This window comes from Mercenaria mercenaria, chromosome 6 (genome assembly GCF_021730395.1).
Source record: "Mercenaria mercenaria strain notata chromosome 6, MADL_Memer_1, whole genome shotgun sequence".
In the NCBI taxonomy this organism is placed as follows: domain Eukaryota; kingdom Metazoa; phylum Mollusca; class Bivalvia; order Venerida; family Veneridae; genus Mercenaria; species Mercenaria mercenaria.
Window position 1 is genome coordinate 2,786,842 of NC_069366.1, and position 20,940 is coordinate 2,807,781.

Sequence of the window (20,940 nt, forward strand, 5' to 3'; positions counted from 1 at the left end):
CAGTAGTAGGAGCAGCAATAGTAGTAGCAGCAGCAGTAGTAGTTGCAGTAACAGTAGCAGTAGTACAAGTAGAAATAAAAGTAGAAACTTCAAACATTTCACTATTGATTAAATATGGGATTTATTAGACAAAGCTGTATTTCAACCATTTATCATTTAACATAAAATGTGTCACCTAACTCGAGTGTAGCACTGAAACAAAAAAACAACAGATAAATTAATCTTACCTAATTAAGGTTTAACTAAACTCTACTTGGGGCTTTCTTTCTTCAAACTCAAATATGGTCGAATTAAGTAAACAATTTTTCACAGACATAAAGGGCTTATTTTAACCAGAGCTACAATTCTATGTATTAATGAAAAATATACGGTGTCGTCTACGAAAAATATGGGATAAATATACGTCCTGTATTTTCCACAAATACGTGTAAGTTCAAACTCCGTATTTCTTGTATATACTGAATATATACGAGGTTGTATACTAAGCATATACGGGAAACGTAAGTTCCGTACTTTTTAAATATACAGCCATCGTTTATATGACTGAACAATTATTTAAAAAGACGTTAAACCCACCACACTCACTCACTCTAAATACACAAACTTTTAAATCCCGTATTTTCGGCATTTACATTAAATTGTCGGTGTTGTCAACGGAGAATTTGCGTGAAATATAAGCCCTGTATTTTCGAAATATACAAATCATTTAAATCCCGTATTTCTAGAATATAAGGGAACTTGTATACAAATCATTTATCGAAAATATACGTCCCTTATTTTCGTAATATAGGAATATTTATATCCCGTATTTCCGGCATAAACGGGAAGTAAACGGAGTTGTGTACAAAACATAAACAGAAAATATTCACCCTGTATTACCGAAATATACGATTTGATTTATTCCCGTACACCAGACATATACAGGAAATATACGGTGTTTTATACGATCAGACTTACTCTTTTAATAAAATCGCGTATTTAATTACATACGGGGTATCGTATATAAAAAATACGTATTTTATAGTGTACGACATTCCGTATTTTATTAGTATACGAACCTTCATATATACGAGCCCCGTACACCTCCGTATTTTAGTTTTCCCCATATTTCTTCCCGTATAGATGCAATATACGGAATCCTGGACACTTCTGTTTATTAACTCTTTTTTTGCAGTGTTGCAACGAATGGAAATGTGACAAATGATTTAGAGCAATATAGCCGCCGAAACAATATCAAAATCTTCGGTGTGCCCGGCGAAGAAGCAAAATAATCGTCCAGGAAATAAAAATAAAATAAACGTAAAAAGTAGCCTCATTACTAAACTCAAAAACTTAAAACTCAAATCAGACATTTTATCTGCTGAAGGCCACTGGCCCATGACAACATATTATAACAAAATATATACTGAACAGCAAAAAAACTATCCATATGTATAAATTGATTATTTTAAATAAAAAACTGAAATTAACAGCCACCAGGATATCTTTGCAAAACCAGGATTTTGGCAAACTTCACTACCATTTCTGAGTGACTTAAAAGCTTCTGTTTTAGCTTGGATGGTAGTTTAGGGGCCAAGGAGCAATAAATGATATAGTTTTGCATTATTATTAATTTCCTTATATACAAAAAAATTGATTTAAAAAATTTGGCCAATTGGATTTTTCCAATTTCCAATCGGATATATGGCGTCCGATTGGAATTTTTGAAAATCCAATCGGACATTTTTCCAATATTTTGACGGGCTGGATTTTTTTCCGGGCGGAAAACGATAATTTTTTTATAACAAATTTAAAGGCATATCTGTGTTACTTTTGTGTTTAACTATCTTTTTGTCTTGGTTTGACATCCATACTATGGTAAATAAAAAAATCCCATTTAAAAAGCTGGAAAAAAATCCGATTGGATATTTTCAGAAAAAAATTCAGATTTATTGTAAACACTTATAAACAGGATCAATGAACACCCTTAAACATAAGTAGTGAATAACGATGTTTTTAGTCAGTTTAAAATGGTTTTGAAAAAAATCTAAATCCAATTGGATTTTTTTCCAATTTTAGGAGTTGGAATTTTTTCCAGCTTATAAAGTTGGAAATTTTTCCAGCTTTAAAAGTTGGATTTTTTCCCCGCTTTAAAAAGTTGGAAAAATATCCAGCTTAAAAAGAGACTTTTTTTCCAAATGTGAATGAGTGTGATCATTTTAAAGCTAAAATACTTCTTTTCTAAGCATTTTTGAACTGCATTGATATAAATTTACTGACGTGTGAGCCATAGAATACGGTCTGTTATTTGATACCTATCTATAAATTATTATGAGTTCCAATGAAATCTGAAACGTCAATATTTTTCTAATATAATGTTGACGTCCAAATAAATATCATATAGGGCGTGCGACGTCATTTGTGACACCAGTTTCATGTCTGCCATTGCGTTTAAAAGTTTTTATAAACAGGAATTTATACCATTAAAATAGAAATAATATACTTTTGTAAATGTAACAAAATGTTTGTATTGCATCTAGAAATGGGCACTCTATATTTCTCGGAATAATATTCCACCCATTACGTCGCCGAATATCTGAAGCATATTTCCAGCGTATTTTCTCAATTCTTATACAAATCTAATAACCAATAATTATTCCAATATAGAGACTAAATATAACTTTCTTCCGTTTTATGCTATAGCGCAACAATTGTTTATCATACTATATAAAGAAATAAATTTTGTTGTTGCGTTTCAACATGTGACATTTTTAGCTTGCCGAACGGAATTTGTTGTTTCTATGATAAAAAAAGAGTGAAACACCAGTTTCAAGACACTAAATTTTGAGATATAAATGGTCCAAAATACAATCCTTGTGCGACCTGTACCTTATTATCTGCAAATGACTGGCCTAAAACATATGTATATTTATAAAGCGTGCGACCATATTTGTAACCATGCACTTTTTCCACAAATTTAAGCTAAACCTGGATGGATGGATGACCATTTCCATTTTATCTGAGTTCCGGTATCTTAGGTAAGATTTTAGACCAGACCATCTACATGAAGCTTCAAGCATTAGTTTATTTTACACAGTAATTACTCATACGCAGGAGTCCTTCATTCTATAATTATTATTAGTAACCATTTGAATATAAATGCCTTTACAGATCTACCTGTTGTAGTGAAAAAAAAATCGTACTAGACCATAATACGAAACACACACCGATTTTGTTATACGAACAAAAAACAACATCAATAGTAATAATAATAAAAAAAAAACGTTTTCAATAAAAAAAACTCCAATTTGGGAAACCTTTTTCCAATTTTTTAGATTGGAAAAAAAACCAACTGGAATTTTTTCCAATCGGAAATTCGTCCGGGCGGATATTTTTCCATTAAAAAATGTTGGAAAAAAATCCCATTGGATTTTTGAAAAGTTCTAGGAGACCGCTCTTTGATACAAATTACGTTCTTATATACACTATATACAATAACCAATTGTTTTTACACACTTCGAACAAAAAAATGTTTTCCGCCCGGAAAAAAATCCAGCACGCCAAAATATGGGAAAAAAATCCGATTGGATTTTCAAAAATTCCAATCGGACGCCATATATCCGATTGGAAACTGGAAAAATCCAATTGGACAAATTTTTTTAATCAACTTTTTTGTACATAAGAAAATTAAAAATAATGCGAAACTATATCATTTATTGCTCATTGGCGCCTAAACTACCATCCAAGCTAAAACAGAAGTTTCTAAGTCACTTAGAAATGGTAGTGAAGTTTGCCAAAATCCTGGTTTTGCAAAGATATCCTGGTGGCTGTTAATTGATAAATTTGACTTGTTTTCTTCATACCAAATTACACTTGAAGAACTTCACAATTTAAATTTAAAACAAATCGACCAACCGTGAGGTCAGTAGTCCCACAATCCTTTTGCACGAAATTCACGTGCGCGGGAAATTAACGACTTTCTTTGTAAAATTTTATTGTCACTGGAATCATTGATGATTGGCTCTCTCGAAAAACAACATAAAGTTGAAAACAAAATATCGCTGGTAGCATGACATGACTGAATCAAATTCATCGCGATCGCACAGAAGATATAGCCAGAATTTCGTGAAAACGGCTACTGTGGGACTTATGACTTCATGGTTGGTCGATTTTATGCAGTTTAACACGTGAAGTTCTTCAAGTGCAATGTTGTATGAAGAAATCTCACGTCAAATTCATAAAGGACGGGATATGATAAGATATGCGAAATGGCCCCCTAAATAATTAGAATATGAAAACTCCATAATTGAAATTTGAACTGTCTAAAACAAAAAAGAAGATCATAATCGTTAAAACTATGACTTTTAAAAACTTCAAAACCAAGTTATTTGTACGACTCAGACCTTTAAAATACTCAAAGTCCGCGACTTTTACCGTGTTTACACACGATTTACACATTACCTGCTCGAATTTCATTGTGAGCCGGAGCTGGTGTCAAGCTGAAGTTTTGCTGAGGAAATAAGGTTACTAAAATGTACATTTTCAGAAAAAATCAGCTTGACACTCGGTCCGGCTCATATTGAATTTCCACTTTTTTCGCAATTTTTAGCCTCACTTTTCTTTGAAGGAAACAGGATAACGTGCTCATCTCTAAGCAACCGAGCATCAAACAGATACGCGGGAGTTTTGTTCTAATCATGAAACTGATAACCAAGAGTTGTTTTTATAAGAAAATTAAATGTTTAGAGACGAGTTTAATAATTATAAAAGTGAAACTGAAACTAGATCTAGACATTTTAATGATCAGTTACATGTTTTAGATCTACTTGAACTGTATTTCGGGATTATGTTTAAGTAGCGGCATTTTAAAAGAAAGAATAAAGTGTAATTAAATTTGTTTAAAAAGAAAATTGTTATTGTTTACATAAATGTTATAGAGACAAGAAAGATAACTCATGCACACCGCAACTAGTAGACACATGTAGATAGTTCTTTTATGTAAAAATTATGACGTAGTTTGTATATAAGTCTCAGTGACGCAATCGGTACGCACGACGGCTGAAATGAAATTTTATGCCTAGTGTCAGCGGTATGCGAGATCGATTCCCAACAAATTCTGTTAAACTTTTTTTCTTGTCACAAACGACAGAAAGTACTATTCTTTGATGGTGAGCTGCAAACCATATTTAGATTTTATATTTTTTAGCCGCGAGTTAAAATATCTTAAACTATTTAACCGCGTTGTGCACCTGTCAATATTTTGCCCGCCCAGGGGGGCGGCGGGCTGACCCAGGGGAATTTGACATTTCAAAAATTGTGTTGTCTAAATCCCCACCCTAGAGACAAACTGTTTTGTCTAAATCCCACCCTAGAGCCTGGTTGGTACATCAAATGTTTGTCAAATTCCCGCCTGTCGGGAATGGTCTTCTGTCTAAAGACCCGTGTATGCCCGCCGCTCCCCGGGCGGGCAAAATATTGACAGGTGCATTATTTCTATAATTAGTCAATAATTCTTTTACTGTACGTCTGTGATAAAGTTATAAACATGTGTTTTTAAACATCTTTTTTTATGACGTATGAAAAATAATAAGCCAACAACTCAGAATTGTTTCATCAATTCTAAAATACTCCGTTTCATCGCTGTACGAAGTTTCATAAATAAATGTATGTTGAGTCAATTAATGTCACTGACATGTCATTTCCGGTGTGAAATATTTTATTTTATGAATAAAAGATAAAATCCCTATATAACCATTTTTAAAACACAATAGCTAAGCTATATTTGTGTTTGAAAATATCTAAAATATCGAAAGACGCGCCATCTTATTATTGTTTTTGTTTTAACGCCGTTTTTCAACAGTAACGCACAATTAACTTAATCAGAGTTCCTGGATTCCGTACCAGTAAAAACCTGTTCTCCGCAAGTAGTTGTCAACTTCCCCACATGATCATGAGATGGAGGACGAATGATTTTAGTCACAATACTCCCTATCAAATCGTCATGGAGAAGAAAAGCCTCGCCCGGGGATCGCACTCGCGATCCTGCGATCCGCAAATCTGCGGTGTCCTTATTGAGCTTTCTTCAACTTATATAAATCAATTTCGACATTTCATTCCTGATGAATCCATTCATCGAAGCGGACCCGGACTAGCTAGTCTCTTTGCACTGTTAATGAATACGCTTTTGAAATGAAGGTACATATACAGGTGTTGTGTTTTTTTCTCTTTCTTTTCTAGAATAACAGTAATGATTTTTAAAAAACCGAGGAATGTATATACATGTAGTTAAGGTATCACAGAGGGGGGCATGGATGTTTTTGTCATGCTAAAACGTGCGCACGTAATAGTTACTTCGTATTCACGTAATATCTATTACTTGTGCACGTAATAAGAATTACGTTACGTGTTACGTGCGCACGTAATTGTATTAAACATCTGCGCACGTATTAGTATAAAAAAAATACATCTGCACACATATCACTCGGCATGATTGAAAGCTTACTATAGACATCACTTATTAGCTTATACGTGGGCACGTGCGCAGATGTTTCTTAGACTAACACGTGCGTACTGAGCAACTATGTCGGTTCTTTATCGCTGCAGCCGTTTCGTCTCGAATATGTCTGTCTTTCTATTCGAGGAAAGGAAAAGCGGTAATCCAGAGGAAAGCCGGGTCATCTGCTTCTCACTGTGCAACCATGATCTATTGTTATTTTGTAAACAATTTATACCTACCGCTCTAATGAATTCAGTGTTCAATACCATTAGAATAAAATCAAATGTCTTCATGCGCGCATACAAATGTTACTACTTTGGTATATCCCAGGTCGTTTTGTAAACTTATTTTAATTTAAATGCAACAACTGTAATTGGAATATAACATAATGGACTAAAATCAAATAATTTTCTCTCGTCTATAATCCAGAATCTTTTGCAGGAAATCGAAAGCATTTACGTTACATATATAAGAGCATTTCGGCGGGAAACTGCACGTGCCTTTCATGTCACCCCTTCGTAATGATCTTACATACGCTAATGTATATTTCGTGCTTCTCATGTCGATATTATAGTTTCGTGTCAAAGAAAACGTTTTTGATTTAATCCAAGAAATTATTTGAATAAACTACATAGATATGCTTCCATAGTTGTAATACCGATCTAACTCGTTTTCGGAGACATTTCTGCGGGTTCGTGTTTGAATTATGTTGTAAGGATTTAATAATATTCAACTCGTCATTATTTATTCAAGTAAAATGAACACTGTCGTTTTTTCAACTTACTTGATGAATATACTTCATAACATATTTAAATAAAAAATCACCGAAAATATGAAAAATGTAAATTTGTATGACAAAGTCCTGCCTCCTGATTTATTCGACGAAGGTTTTGTTTTATAGGAATGTCACACAAGAAGAACATTCCGTATACGAAACAAAAACAAAAAACCACTAAATATGTAAGGAGATATAGAAGCAAAAATGTTTTTTAAAAGTTAATATTTCATCAAGTATGTGAAACAACTCGCTAAATTACTATAAAACCAAAAAATGCAAAACTGTTTCTATGTTGCTATGGTAACGCATATGAAATGAAAGTTTTGGATTTTAGTTTTAGAAATTTTCTTGATACGAAATAAAACGAAACAGACATAATAAGTAGAGAATATGCCTATGTAGATGTATAAAATAAAACAATAAAAAAATCTTATTTCTTTAAAGAGTTTTCGGTCGTCCTTACATGAAAGAGTTATCTTCCTTGTTTTCCTTGTTTTTGCACGATCATTCTGTCTTAGAATACAAAATAAAAATTCGTTTCAAGAAGTTGGATCACTGTGTATTGTGACGACATACAATTTATAGGGTGCAGCAATATAAAATAAAATATATTGCAAAATAGTTTTCTATACCCCCATTCTAAATGATCAAATATCTTTTCAGCGTAAGTCTTAGATAGGTGTAATAATCAATTATTTTTTGTTCATTACCGACCTCTGGTCATTATATCTTAGTGGATTTTGAAAAATATAGTTAATTACCAATGGAATGGTGTTGTTCTAAATGCATATTTAGTGGGGGCCATTTTTGGTCCTTATCATATCCCGTCCTTTAAGATCTTTTTTATTAAAAACTACCCTAGTAATTCATCCGGAGAATTTCTTTTGATGTTCAGTATATATTACACATATTGACGATGTAAATTAAATGTATATAGCAGAGTAGCAGAACAGCAGAATAATAGAATAGCAGAATAATTCCAGCAGAATAGCAGAATAGCAGAACAGCAGAATAACACCAGCAGAATAACAGAATAGTAGAATAGCAGAATAACTCTAGCAGAATAGCAGAATAGTAGAATGTCTCAATCAGAATAGCAGAATAACTCCAGTAAAATAGCAGACTAACTCCAGCAGAAAAGCAGAAAAGTAGAATAACTCCAGCAGAATAACAGAATAGCAAAATGACTTCAGCAGATTTGCGGAATTATTTTTGTTCATTTTACCTTGCATTTGAATGAATGATAATTAAAGTTAGCCTACGACTATGTGTGTGGTATTAAACAGTTTACAATAATTTGATAGAAAACCAGTTTTGACATTGAAATAAACAACTTAAAGAACGGCTTTTATGCATTATACCTCTCGCATATTACCTCGCACAATTAGCATTAGCCTAAGTTAGAAAATAACAGAATAACTCCAGCAACGTAGCAGACAAACTCCGGGAGAATAGCAGACTCCAGGAGAAGAGCAGAATAACGGAATAACGCTAGCCAAAATAGTAAATACAACCTTCACTTTCATATCTAAATCACCGCCACAGAGGTATTTTCTTTTCTAATAATTTTCAAATTTTAGTGAATAAACATCTAATATTAGAAGTTCGACTCTGAAAATTGTTTCTGTTGTTCTGCTATTCTGCTGGAGTTATTCTGCTATTCTGTTATTCTGCTGGAGTTATTCCGCAGTTCTGCTATTCTGCTATTCTGCTGGAGTTATTCTGCTGTTCTGCTGGAGTTATTATGCTATTCTGTTATTCTGCTATTCTGCTGGAGTTATTCTGCTGTTCTGTTATTCTGTTATTCTACTGGTGTTATTCTGCTGTTCTGCTATTCTGCTGGAGTTATTCTGCTGTTCTATTATTCTGATGTAGTTATTCTGCAGTTCTGCTATTCTTCTGTTCTGCTATTCTGCTGTTCTGCTATTCTGCTATTCTGCTGGAGTTATTCTGCTATTCTGTTATTCTGTTATTCTACTGGTGTTATTCTGCTGTTCTGCTATTCTGTTATTCTGCTATTCTGCTGGAGTTATTCTGCTATTCTGTTATTCTGTTATTCTACTGGTGTTATTCTGCTGTTCTGCTATTCTGCTGGAGTTATTCTGCTGTTCTATTATTCTGATGTAGTTATTCTGCAGTTCTGCTATTCTGCTGTTCTGCTATTCTGCTGTTCTGCTATTCTGCTATTCTGCTGGAGTTATTCTGCTATTCTGTTATTCTACTGGTAATATTCTGCTGTTCTGCTATTCTGCTGGTGTTATTTTGTTATTCTACTATTCTGATGGAGTTATTCTGCTATTCGTTTATTCTGCTAGAGTTATTCTGCTGTTCTGCTTTTCTGCTGGAGTTATTCTGCTGTTTCGCTATTCTGTTGGATATATTCTACTATTCTGTTATTCTGCTGGAGTTATTCTGCTATTCTGTTATTCTGCTGGAGTTATTTCCCAGCCATCATGACTATATCGGCCCGATATAGATATAATGTCGGAATGTCGGCAAAATGTGCCGATGTATGGCCGACGTCGGGCCGTTGTGAGTGAGTGAACAGCTGATTTGGGTTGTACTACAGTACATTTGGTGACAGTGATTTTTACTACAACTGGATTGCCTTCTCTGGACCTTGTTGTCATCGGTAAGTGTTCCTATTCAGCATAAGTGTATCAGAATGCATATCTAACAACACTCCTAAATTATATAGGTAGTCATGTCCTAACAGCATTTCATCACTAATGGATTATACATAAACTCTTTCCTTGAATACCTGAAACCCAAACTGTAGATTTGAAGTTGTTTTAATGAAACCAACTTTTTTATCTGCCCACTGCATAAGAACTTCTTTAACTTTAGCAGGCTTTGTCTTCAAGTCTGTACCAGAGTCTAGACTTATGATATGTTTGGGCTACCTTCAAATACACAAACTATGAATCTGCTTGCTGACCATATCTTCTTCGTGGATCACTTTTACCTAATTTGTCTCTACTTCTGCATAAGAGTCTGGACATTTAGCTTTATTGGCTGGAACTTCCTGTGGACTGAAAATATCACAGTCAGTTAGATTATAGTCTTCGCTAGACTGGTTAGTTTGTGAAGTTCTTGTTAGGTCGCACTCTTCATAGTATGCTCGGTGTTGGAAGTTTCTGTATCATTAATTGGCTCTGTACTGGAAGTTCTTGTCAACTCTACTTGAGGACTCCTGTTCTCTTAAACATCTATTCCGAAATGGTTATCTACTTCTTTTCCGTAGGTCTGCGATGAGTCGCATTGGCATCCACCCAGTCATTGCTTGATTCTTTCGGTGCTATTAATTTTTCGATTCTAGCCACTGTTTGTATTTTCTGCATCTTCTTCTTATATGACATTAAGCTTTACAAAAATAGCACTATATTTCAAATTGGTCTTCTTTTCGGTTCTTTTAAATGTCCTCCTAACTTTCTAATAGTTTAGGCAATCATGTTTTTTTAATCTTTCTTCTGACATTTGTTACGTTTAATGGTAACGATTGCCTTTTGCAATTAGTATAAGTATCAGAAAATCAAACAAGCAACTATGAACAAGAACAAAAAAATAACACAAAAGTAAAAATTCAAATACCTTAAAAATGTCAAATGGCGGTAAAATTCAAATTTATAATTAAGCAAGAATAGTCCAAGTCCTGTCTTGGTCAAATTTAAATCCAATATTTTATAATTCTAAATTGTTCACAAATCAAAACTGAATTTAGTATGTACAAAAATATGAATCCTGTCTTTAAAGATATCATTTTTTAAAATCCACAATTCTAATTTTAGTCCTTGGTAGTTAAATATGCAAACTGGTAATATTTTGTTATTAGAAATACATGAAAGTAAGTTCTTACTTTTTGGTTCTCTCCTGTTCTTGGACAGGTTCTTATTTTCAGTATCATGAAAGGTTTCAGAACATACAGGAATAAAAATAAGATTGTGGAAAACGAAAAGCAATCCAAAACTCTAAACATAATTTCGGTCTGTTTATCAGTATTGTAGTAGATCATTCTCGAACACCATAGAATATAAACAATATGCATAACAATATACATAATATCTCAAACCTAGGTCAGTAAAAAGTAAGTTTTCAATAAAGTATAGCGTTAGGAGAAATTACATATACATAACACTTCGGACAGAACAACATTGACCGAAACACTATCTTTTACTTTTCAGTTTTGTCTGCAATCCACAGCTTGCGAAATGTATTGGTGATGTTTAATGGCATTCAGTGCTGCTGACATAGTCTTACGTTGTTCAAAACAAGCTTGTTTGGCAGCTTTCCTATCAGTACACGCTCAGTAGAACTTTGGATAGCTTCCAGCATACGATGGTATTCGGGCAAATATCGAAAGGCAGTAGTGACCAGGGTTAGATATTTATCTGCCCTGTCTTCAAGAGGTTCTTCTATTCTTAGTGAATCCTGCTGAAATTTCGATCTTGCTTTTCTGTTAATTCGTTTGCTGGCTTCTTCATAACTTCATTGAATGAATACTGTTTTGCCATTCTAGTTTTGATTGTAAAAAAGCCTAGTGCTTTCCCTTCTAAACTCCAATTCAAATATTCTGTGCATTCTTCTATGAAGTAATGTAGAACTGCCATTAATTTTCATACTTGTGCTTAGACGACATCCCACTGGAGTTTCCATCATAAATCATATTTCTGTGTACCGTTTTAGATCACCTCCCCTTCCTATAGTATAGCGTCCTAAAGATCTACTATGCCTCTTGCCATCTTCGTCTTTATTGTCGAAGAATCATCTTTTGGTGACAGTATGCTTAACTGTAACTGTCACGACTGTAAGGTGACCTTGATCTTGAACGTCAAATGTACCTGTCTTTAGAAGTTGAGTTATCTGTGTAGTATCAAGACCCTTTGATTTTGAATCATATCTGGCCTGACAAGCTCTAGACGAATGGTAACTTTGCGCAAAACTTGACATTGACCTATTACATCTGCCACCTATTACAACTGCCTCTGGAACGTGACTTTCATCTTGACCTGTCTCTACCAGCCCATGGGTCTAGCCTAAAATAGTGTTCAGTGAACGGGAACTGTTTCTTTCACTTGATCTGCTTCTATTTCTGGAATGTTTTGATTATACAGCTTGCCTTTGTATGAAATGTGACCTCTGGTTATGGTCATATGACCTTGAACGATGACGTGATGAAGGCCTTGGCCCGTGCCTGAAACTGTAGAGACTGGTTTTGTAACATTCTTAGTACGTGTAGACATGTAAAATCCTTTAGCTACTGTAGTATCAATTTGTTTTTGACTGGATCTGGTTCAATAATGATTTTCAGTTGAATCAGCGTTATACAAATATGTGTTGTCATATGATTTATATGGATAATGGCTCAAATAATTTGACCTATTTCTAGATCTGGATCTTGATGATGGGCCTTCGGTGGTGATATCCATATTTCAATACTAGAACGTTCAGATGACCTTGACCGTTTGTCTCTTAAACTTTCATATAGAGACAAAGATTCTATTCTATATGTATCACGTGATTTTCCCTCTCGCTTTTTGAAGTCATTTGTCTTAGACCTATGGCGCGACGGTGACCTATTTTATATTGCTGTCTATCATCTGGGTAATAGTTGAACCTATCAAGATTACGGTATCTGCCATAAGATAAATCACATGACCTTGTATGTTAAGATTTGGCCTTCCGTGGAGAATTGTTTATTGTACTTTTAGTTGCTGATGACTTACGGTGCAACTCTCCTTTAAATTGTTTGATTTTGTCTGCTAAGATAATTTAGTTCTGGAAGAGCTAGACTGATCTATTCTGCTGTTAACAGTTTCTGGCTTAACTTCTGGAGACTGCGTTATGACAGAATTATCTCTTTGCTTGCAGTGCATTTGCTGTACTGTACACGATAGTCTAGTGTATTATTTGACCCGGTGGTACTGAAAGCAACCACAGGTGAAATTTATTGTGCATATTTCCCCCTCCTCTTTTGAAACTTATTTGGCAACACGAAGTTAAATGATTATAAGAAACACCTTTTGGTACCTCCCCCGGAAATGCAGAAGATGCCCGTTGTGATATATCCATAAGTAAGTCTAAAGTTAAGTAAATTTGAAGCTCTTCTACTCCACGCCCGGTAATCTCCAGAATCATAACCTTTCGGTTATGTATGAAAATGCTTCTGCTGTGATTTCCGGTTATGATGGTTTCCACGTAAAAACAGTGACACAGGTAAGGAATTCTTACGTTTTCCTTTTAATATTACTATAAATTAAAACATAAGCGAATGCTATTCGATGCACGATTAAACAAGATATGGTCATAAATGTGGCCGCTACAGTGTTAACAAGCTTTTCCTTTGATTTGACCTGGTGACCTAGTTTTTGACCCTAGATAACCCAATATCAAACTCGTCCAATATTTTATTAAGGGTAATATTCTGACCAAGTTTCATTAAGATAGGGCCAAAATTGTGACCTCTAGAGTGTTAACAAGCTTTTCCCTTGTTTTAACCCGGTGACCAAGTTTTTGACCCCACTTGACCCAGATTTAAATTTCATCTATGGATCATCAAGAGTAACATTTTGACCAAGTTTCATTAAGATATGGTTATAAATGTGGCTTCTAGAGTGTAAACTAGCTTTTCCTTTGATTTGACCTAGTGACCTAGTTTTTGACCCTACATAACCCAGATTCAGAGTAGACCTTGAGATCATCAAGATTAATAGTCTGACCAAGTGAAAATGTAGTCTTAAATGTGACCTCTACAGTGTTAACAAACTTTTCCTTTGATTTAACCTGGTGACCTAGTTTTTGACCCCAGATGACCCAATATCAAATGCCTCCAAGATTTTATTGAGGGTAACATTCTGACTAAGTTTCATAAAGATTAGGTCAAAATTGTGACCTCTAGAGTGTTAACAGTCAAATTGTTGACGACGGACGGAGGAACGGACATCGGACACAGGGCGATTACAAAAGCTCACCTTGAGCACTTTGTGCTCAGGGGAGCTAAACACTAGAGTTGTCACAGGAGTGACGAATTATATCCCCACAATATGGCCTTTTCACAGAACTAAGCCAATGTCATAGCAGCATTTTCTTGAGCTATGACCTAATGACCTCACATTCAATACAGATCATCTGCTGGTCCAGGTCAATCTCCATAGTTTTATGATCCTCCGCCCAAGTGTTCTCAAGTTGTTGTATGGAAAAGGTTTAAATGTTCCGGGTCATCCTGACTGTTGGAACTCAACATAAATACGGGTAATCTGCTGGTCAAAACCAACCTTGTACTAAATTTTGTGATCTTCATCCCAAGCATCCTGAAGTTATTGTCCAAAAACCGTTTTAAAGAACCGTTATTTATTTTGCTGAATTTAACGACATACCGACACAGGATAGGTCATATGGCGACTTTTCAGCTTTAATGGTGGATGAAGACCTCAGGTGCCCCTCCGTGCATTATTTTAAAGAACCGGGTCAGTGTGACCTTGACTTACTGACCTCAATATCATTAGGGGTCACCTGCTGGTCATAATCAACCTCCCTAACAATTTTCATGATCCTAGGCTCAAGCATTGATTCTCAAGTTATAAACTGAAAAAACATTTCACTGTTTTGCCTTATTGTGACCTTGACCTACTGACCTCAAAGTAAACCTTTACCTGTATTTCATGATGTAACACCTGTGTACCAAATTTTATCATCCTAGACTCAAGGTCTCAAGTTATCATTCGGAAACGGTTCAACTGTTCAAGGTCACTGTGACCCTGACCTTTGATCTATTGACCTCAAATTCAAACAACCTGTATTTTATTATGTTACACCTATTACAAAAGCTATGATCCTAGGCCAAAGCGTTTGCAAGTTGTCTTGACCTTTGACCTACTGACCCCAAAGTCGAACTTGACCTGTACCTATGTACCACAAAATAATGTGGAAATCATCCCCAAGCCCTTCCTAGGCAGAGTGATTCTAACTTAAAATCAGATCATCTCCCTAGGCAGAGTGATTCTAACTTAAAAGCAGATCATCTCAGTATAATATGTTTCCTCTTAATTCTAGCAATATAAACATCCAATTTCATAATGTAAGTTTATAAATTTGTTTAATTACTTTTTCTCATGTGAAGGAGCAATAAACTTTCATTTTGCAGTTCTACTTCAACGATGTGCATGCGTAACAAATTACGAGTTTTTCATTTACGCGCTTCTTGATTGTTCTTACGATTACTGTTTCCGGTTCATGGACGAATAACGGTATGTTTCCTGAACTTAAGGAAAATAATCGCAAGCTACTCTGTACGTCTAGCAACTTATTACATAATGAACGATTTACTGGAACTCTGATAATTGATATTAGTTATATTCCTTTAAACAGTCTTTTCTGTTTATATACCGCATGTATTCTTAATTCTTTTACCAGAAACAAAGAATAAGAAATATGAAATATGAACAGATATCATAACAGTAATTTAAAAATGCTGTAGTTTAAGATGTATTCTAACACGATCCGCAGCAGCTGCTATATAAACATATAGCAACATCGCCTATACATGAATCTACGATAAAATATAGCTCTTCCATTCCACCCTACGATTGTAACACGACTGTAAGATTCTATTCTGCTTCAATCTGCTATATATCCGGCTAAATACTCGACGTTTACAGTGCTATGTATTAGAAATAAAAGTACATCAAATTTTCTGAAACAAAAATTTCTAACTGATGAATTTATTTGTTTATAATTTTACCGTAAAAAAATGTTTCAGCCCGGTAAGTTTCAACTTCAACACCAGTGTATCTATGTCTGACCGTGTGTGTAGTTTACAATTTCTGCGCTGAAGGCACCATAAATGTCAACAAGATTCTACTTTGACAGTAAATAAATTATAATTCATGTTCCAATCTTCCAGACCCAAGTGTTTACGTGTTTACATGCCGCCGAAATGTTCTGGAGTGTATGTTTCAGTGCCATCATGTAGGTGACATGCACTATTTTTAGAAACTGCATATATAAACTTTGAACAAAGTATTTACGTGTGACTTCTATATCCGACCTTAGACGTTATCAAAAATAACATTTTTACAGCAGTAACTACTTAATACTTTAATTAAAATTTGTTGAATATCGGAAAATTCCGTTTTATGCAACGCTTTCCATTCGTGGGGAGGTTTTTATAATAGCATATGGCCAGCCGAATGACATATCGAGCTAAAATGTAGTGCTGTAAAAAGCGAAGAATTGCGTGGTTAGAATCGAAATAATAAATATGTTCCAATAAACTCGTGATTTAATTATTACGCATCCGAACTCCTGCCCCATATTTTATTAACTGATAAAATATAGGCACATATTTATTATTTCTTGATTAAACAAAGACAATTTGGTGGTATAAATTTGTAAAGTAGAAGAAGTACCAATTTTCAGATTTACTTTACATGATGTGTTATTCATAAACTTATGTCATTTATAAAACTAAGCGGATCTATTCTTTTTGTTTTTGCTTCCTTCAAAAATCAATGAGTTATTGCAAAAATGACAAAAATAATTCAAACTCAAAAATTTACTGTCTAGAGCGACCGGCTCAAAACTTGAGCGTAACAAAATAAGGGTAAGTAATAATACATATTTTCATTTTAGGAAACTATTTACAATTGGGAAGATTATAAGTATTACAATATATTCAACTTCTAGAAGTAAACGACAAGCATCGTTTGATTTACAAACTACACCATGCACAAAATATAGCAGAAAAAAGCTGTGGGTTTTAAAAAACTCAACAGGATATTTCTACAATGGGACTTGGATACTACGACATTGTAAAGGTAATATCTGATGGTTTATGTTTTTATATGTAGTCGATGAGCCAGACCCAGTAATTTTGGCTAGCGGTACCATCCATGGGGATTAAATCTCAATGCTATTTGTGGATAGGTAAACATCTGACAATTCAGAAACATTGATAACATTGCAGTATTGCAGTGGTGGTAGCTTTTTGTGCTTTATTAGCCGAGCCGTGCAGTAACCCCACCCCAAAATAGACTTTCATCAAACTTCCATCATACATAAGAATACTTTCCATCTCAAACTAATGGTTCTTTCTTATTATTGACTATATCTGCTTGGATATTGATAGACAAACAACTCAGATTATGTGTTTTGTGTTGTGTATTGAACTGTTGTTGATATATTGTCTCTTTAGCGTTTAGTTATTGCAATTACAGACACACATAGGCCATTGCTTAAACATGATTAAAGAACACAAATATTGTTTCATAATATGCAGTTAGAAAGGTATTTTCTTCATTCTTGAACTAATATGACATGTTTGAATACATAGAGTATAAGGTAGTAGAATTCTACAGATCACTAAATCAAGTTGTCTGCCATTGGATGTTTGGACGCTTGTAATTTACGGCCTATTAATGTGCGTTACCTATTTATCTGATATTAATTAAAAATCAGGTGAGTTTTTCTGATCGCCCGATGTCCGGCGTCCGCCGTCTGTCGTCTGTCGTCTGTCTGTCGTCTGCCAACATTTAGCTTGTGTTTGCGAAAGAGGCTGTATTTTTCAATTGATCTTCATGAATTTTACTCAGAATGATAACCTTGATAACATCTAGGCTGAGTTAGAAAATGGGTCATCTGGGTCAAAAACTAGGTCACTAGGTCAAATTAAAGAAAAACATTGCGTAAGCAATAGAGGCTGTATTTTTCAATTAATCTTCATGAATTTCAGTCAGAATGATTGCATTAAGGAAATCTAGGTTCAATTTGAATATGGGTTATCTTGGGTCAAAAAGTAGGTCACTAGGTCAAATAAAAAACCCATTGTGTATGCAATAGAGGCTGTAGTTTTCACTTGATCTTTATGAAATTTCGTCAAAATAATTGTCTTTATAAAATCTACGGTGAGTTTGATTATGGATCATCTGGGATCAGAAAGTAGATAACTATGTCAAATAAAATAAAAACTTTGTGTTTGCGATAGAGGCTGTATTTTTCAACTGATCTTCATGAAATATTGTCAGAATGATAGCCTTAATGAAATCTAGATCAAGTTTAAATTTGGGTCAGCTGCCTTCAAAAATTAGGTCAAATCAAGGAAAAACCTTGTGTATGCAATGGGGGCTGCATTTTACACTGGATTTCATAATATTTGGTCAGACTGGTTGCCTTGATAAAACCTAGGCCAAGTTCGAATACGGGTAGTCTGGGGTCAAAAACTAGGTCGCTAGGTCAAATCAAAGTAAAACCTTGTATATGTGATAGAGGCTGTATTTTTAATTGATCTTCATGAAATTTGTTCAGAATAATAGCCTTGATAAAATCTAGGTCAAGTTTGAATATGGGTCATCTGGAGTCAAAAACTAGGTCACTAGGTCAAAGAAAATACTTATTTATACTGAAGATATTTTGCTCCAATTTTTATGATAATTGGTCAGAATATTTTTTTCCATGAAATCACTAGGTCAAACATGTTTACACTGTTATTGTGTGCTTCTCAGGTGTGCGACATAGTGCCATCTTGGCCCTGTTGTCCTACAACTGTCATCACGTTATTTTATCCCACATAATCGGCTTTGATCTGCGCAGGTTCCACTTTTTTGTGTGTGGATTTGTCTTCTGAAGTCATGTCTGCTTTTGGTTGTTTGGCTTCAATATATTTAGCTCGCATGTGCTGTGTCATACAATAGATAATAGGTAAGGGTAGATTTCTTGGAAGCACAGAGCATCAAAAACACAGCCCAAGAGTCACGCATTTACATAGCAGACCCACAACAAAAAGAAGCTGTAATGGAAAAATATTTCAGACGGGTTGCTTTAAACATCCAACAAGTACATATTTAATTATGCTAAATATTGATGAAGGGGAAGGATACTGAAAGGGGCAAAATGGGATAGGGGTTGGGGGAGAGGGAAACTCGAAGGGAAAAGTTGAACAAGGTCGAATATACAAGGGAATGCCATGTTCTTTAAAAACAGTCGCTCTACAACGTAAACCACAATAGCGCAGACATTCATGTACCAAAGATAAACACACAACTAAGATCAACCAAATAGCATAGAAACACGAACAAGCAACACATCAAAAAACAGTAGGGCACCGTTATAGACTCACAAGCATACAAACGCACCAACACACGTAGGAAAAACAATCAAGTACCGTATTGGGCTTCGGCTGCCAAAACAAAGGTGAGTCACGAAAACTTACTTAAAGTAAAGGACAACACCTGCAGTATGAAGAATATTTTCTGCTAAAAGTTTAAAATGCTTCCCTTTTTCTTGGCATGAAGGTTAAGTCTTTTCTATAGTAAATTTTACAGCATTCTGTGATGCTGGTACGGCTGATCTAGACACACTGAAGCCCTGACCTCTAAAAAGCTTTCCTGCACAAGGGTGGGTTACTTCAAGATTCATCATTAGGAACAGATAGGGGAGCGGTCGTCTAGTGGATAAGGTGTTGGCTCAATACTGGAGTCGTGGGTTCGAGCCCCACTGGGGTCACAACCATAACTTTTCTGATGACACTAATACTGGTTTTCTAGGAAGCGGATTCGAGAATGATACCAATAGGCTTGAAGCTTTCATCACAAGTATAAACTAACGGATAAGCAGGTAGATACATTGCATCGTTCAGATGATTGGACGCAAGTGATAGTGGGCACAACTTGTGCCAGACTCCTAAATGCCGATCCATGTCGTTGACATTAAATATTTTGTGGACTGTATTAATGCCAATATATCCTGAATCCATAAAGTATATACAGAAGTGTGTCCTTTTCTATGATGTCTCTCTGTGTGACACTTTTGAAGTGTTGGTACTTTCAAATGGCACTTTTGAAAGTACTTTTTGAACATCGTTTGACTTTCAACAGATTTTCAAGGCTTGGATTGTTAACAAGTTCTTTACCTGGTTACATAAACATCGGTTGAAGCTCAAATAATTATGGTTGAAAATACATATATCATCTGTTAATAAGTAAGTGTCAGAAGATTTTTAACATTTAAACTAAGAATGATTCTGTCCCTATGAAGACATAGTGTTCCAATGAATATGTATTTGTTTTCTTTTGGTATAAAACCTATTTCTAAAATGTATTACAACATATACATGTATAATTATGTCCTTGAACATTTACAATAGATATTTACTGATTTTGGTAACACATGATATTGTGACGTAAAATCCACACAACTATTGAAATGAAATGGTGATTCACTGCATTCTAGTAAATATCTTGTTCAACAACATAAATTATGTATAGTTATTATAAAATGTAATATTTTTTTCCCGATCTGTGTAGGGCATTTTCTTTACTTCAGAAATTTAAGTTTTGTAACATTTTTGTAACAAACAAACTTCTACAGAGATAATATCATGGAAAAATACCTACCACCGCAAAAAAAAAATGTTATAAGAAACACTATTCAGTCTGTAATTTCAATTATATTGAAGAATCATGAACATCTTGGTCACTGGGTTATTAGTTCGAGTAAAATATCTATAATGTTGGTAATAAAATCATTGTTACGTAAATTACACTAACTTAGATTTGAGGATTAAATTCTGCTTAAGCCGGTGCTAGGGGGCGTGGGCAGTGTTGCATTTTCCATTACTGCTCATGAACAGACTCAATAAAACCGAGTCTGCAATTTTCACTGTTTGCTTTGTTCTCGGTGCTTCCGAGGGATCTAC

At 34.7% G+C, this 20,940-nt stretch overlaps 1 protein-coding gene across 1 annotated transcript in view; it reads left to right on the top strand.

Moving 5' to 3' along the window:
• Positions 1-20,940, top strand: part of LOC123549845 (NXPE family member 3-like) — a 170,636-nt gene that overhangs the window by 123,791 nt on the left and 25,905 nt on the right. Inside the window, exon 6 of the mRNA XM_045338285.2 lies at positions 16,881-17,065. Within this exon, the coding sequence (XP_045194220.2) occupies positions 16,881-17,065 (185 nt within the window). The remainder of the gene's footprint in view (positions 1-16,880; positions 17,066-20,940) is intronic.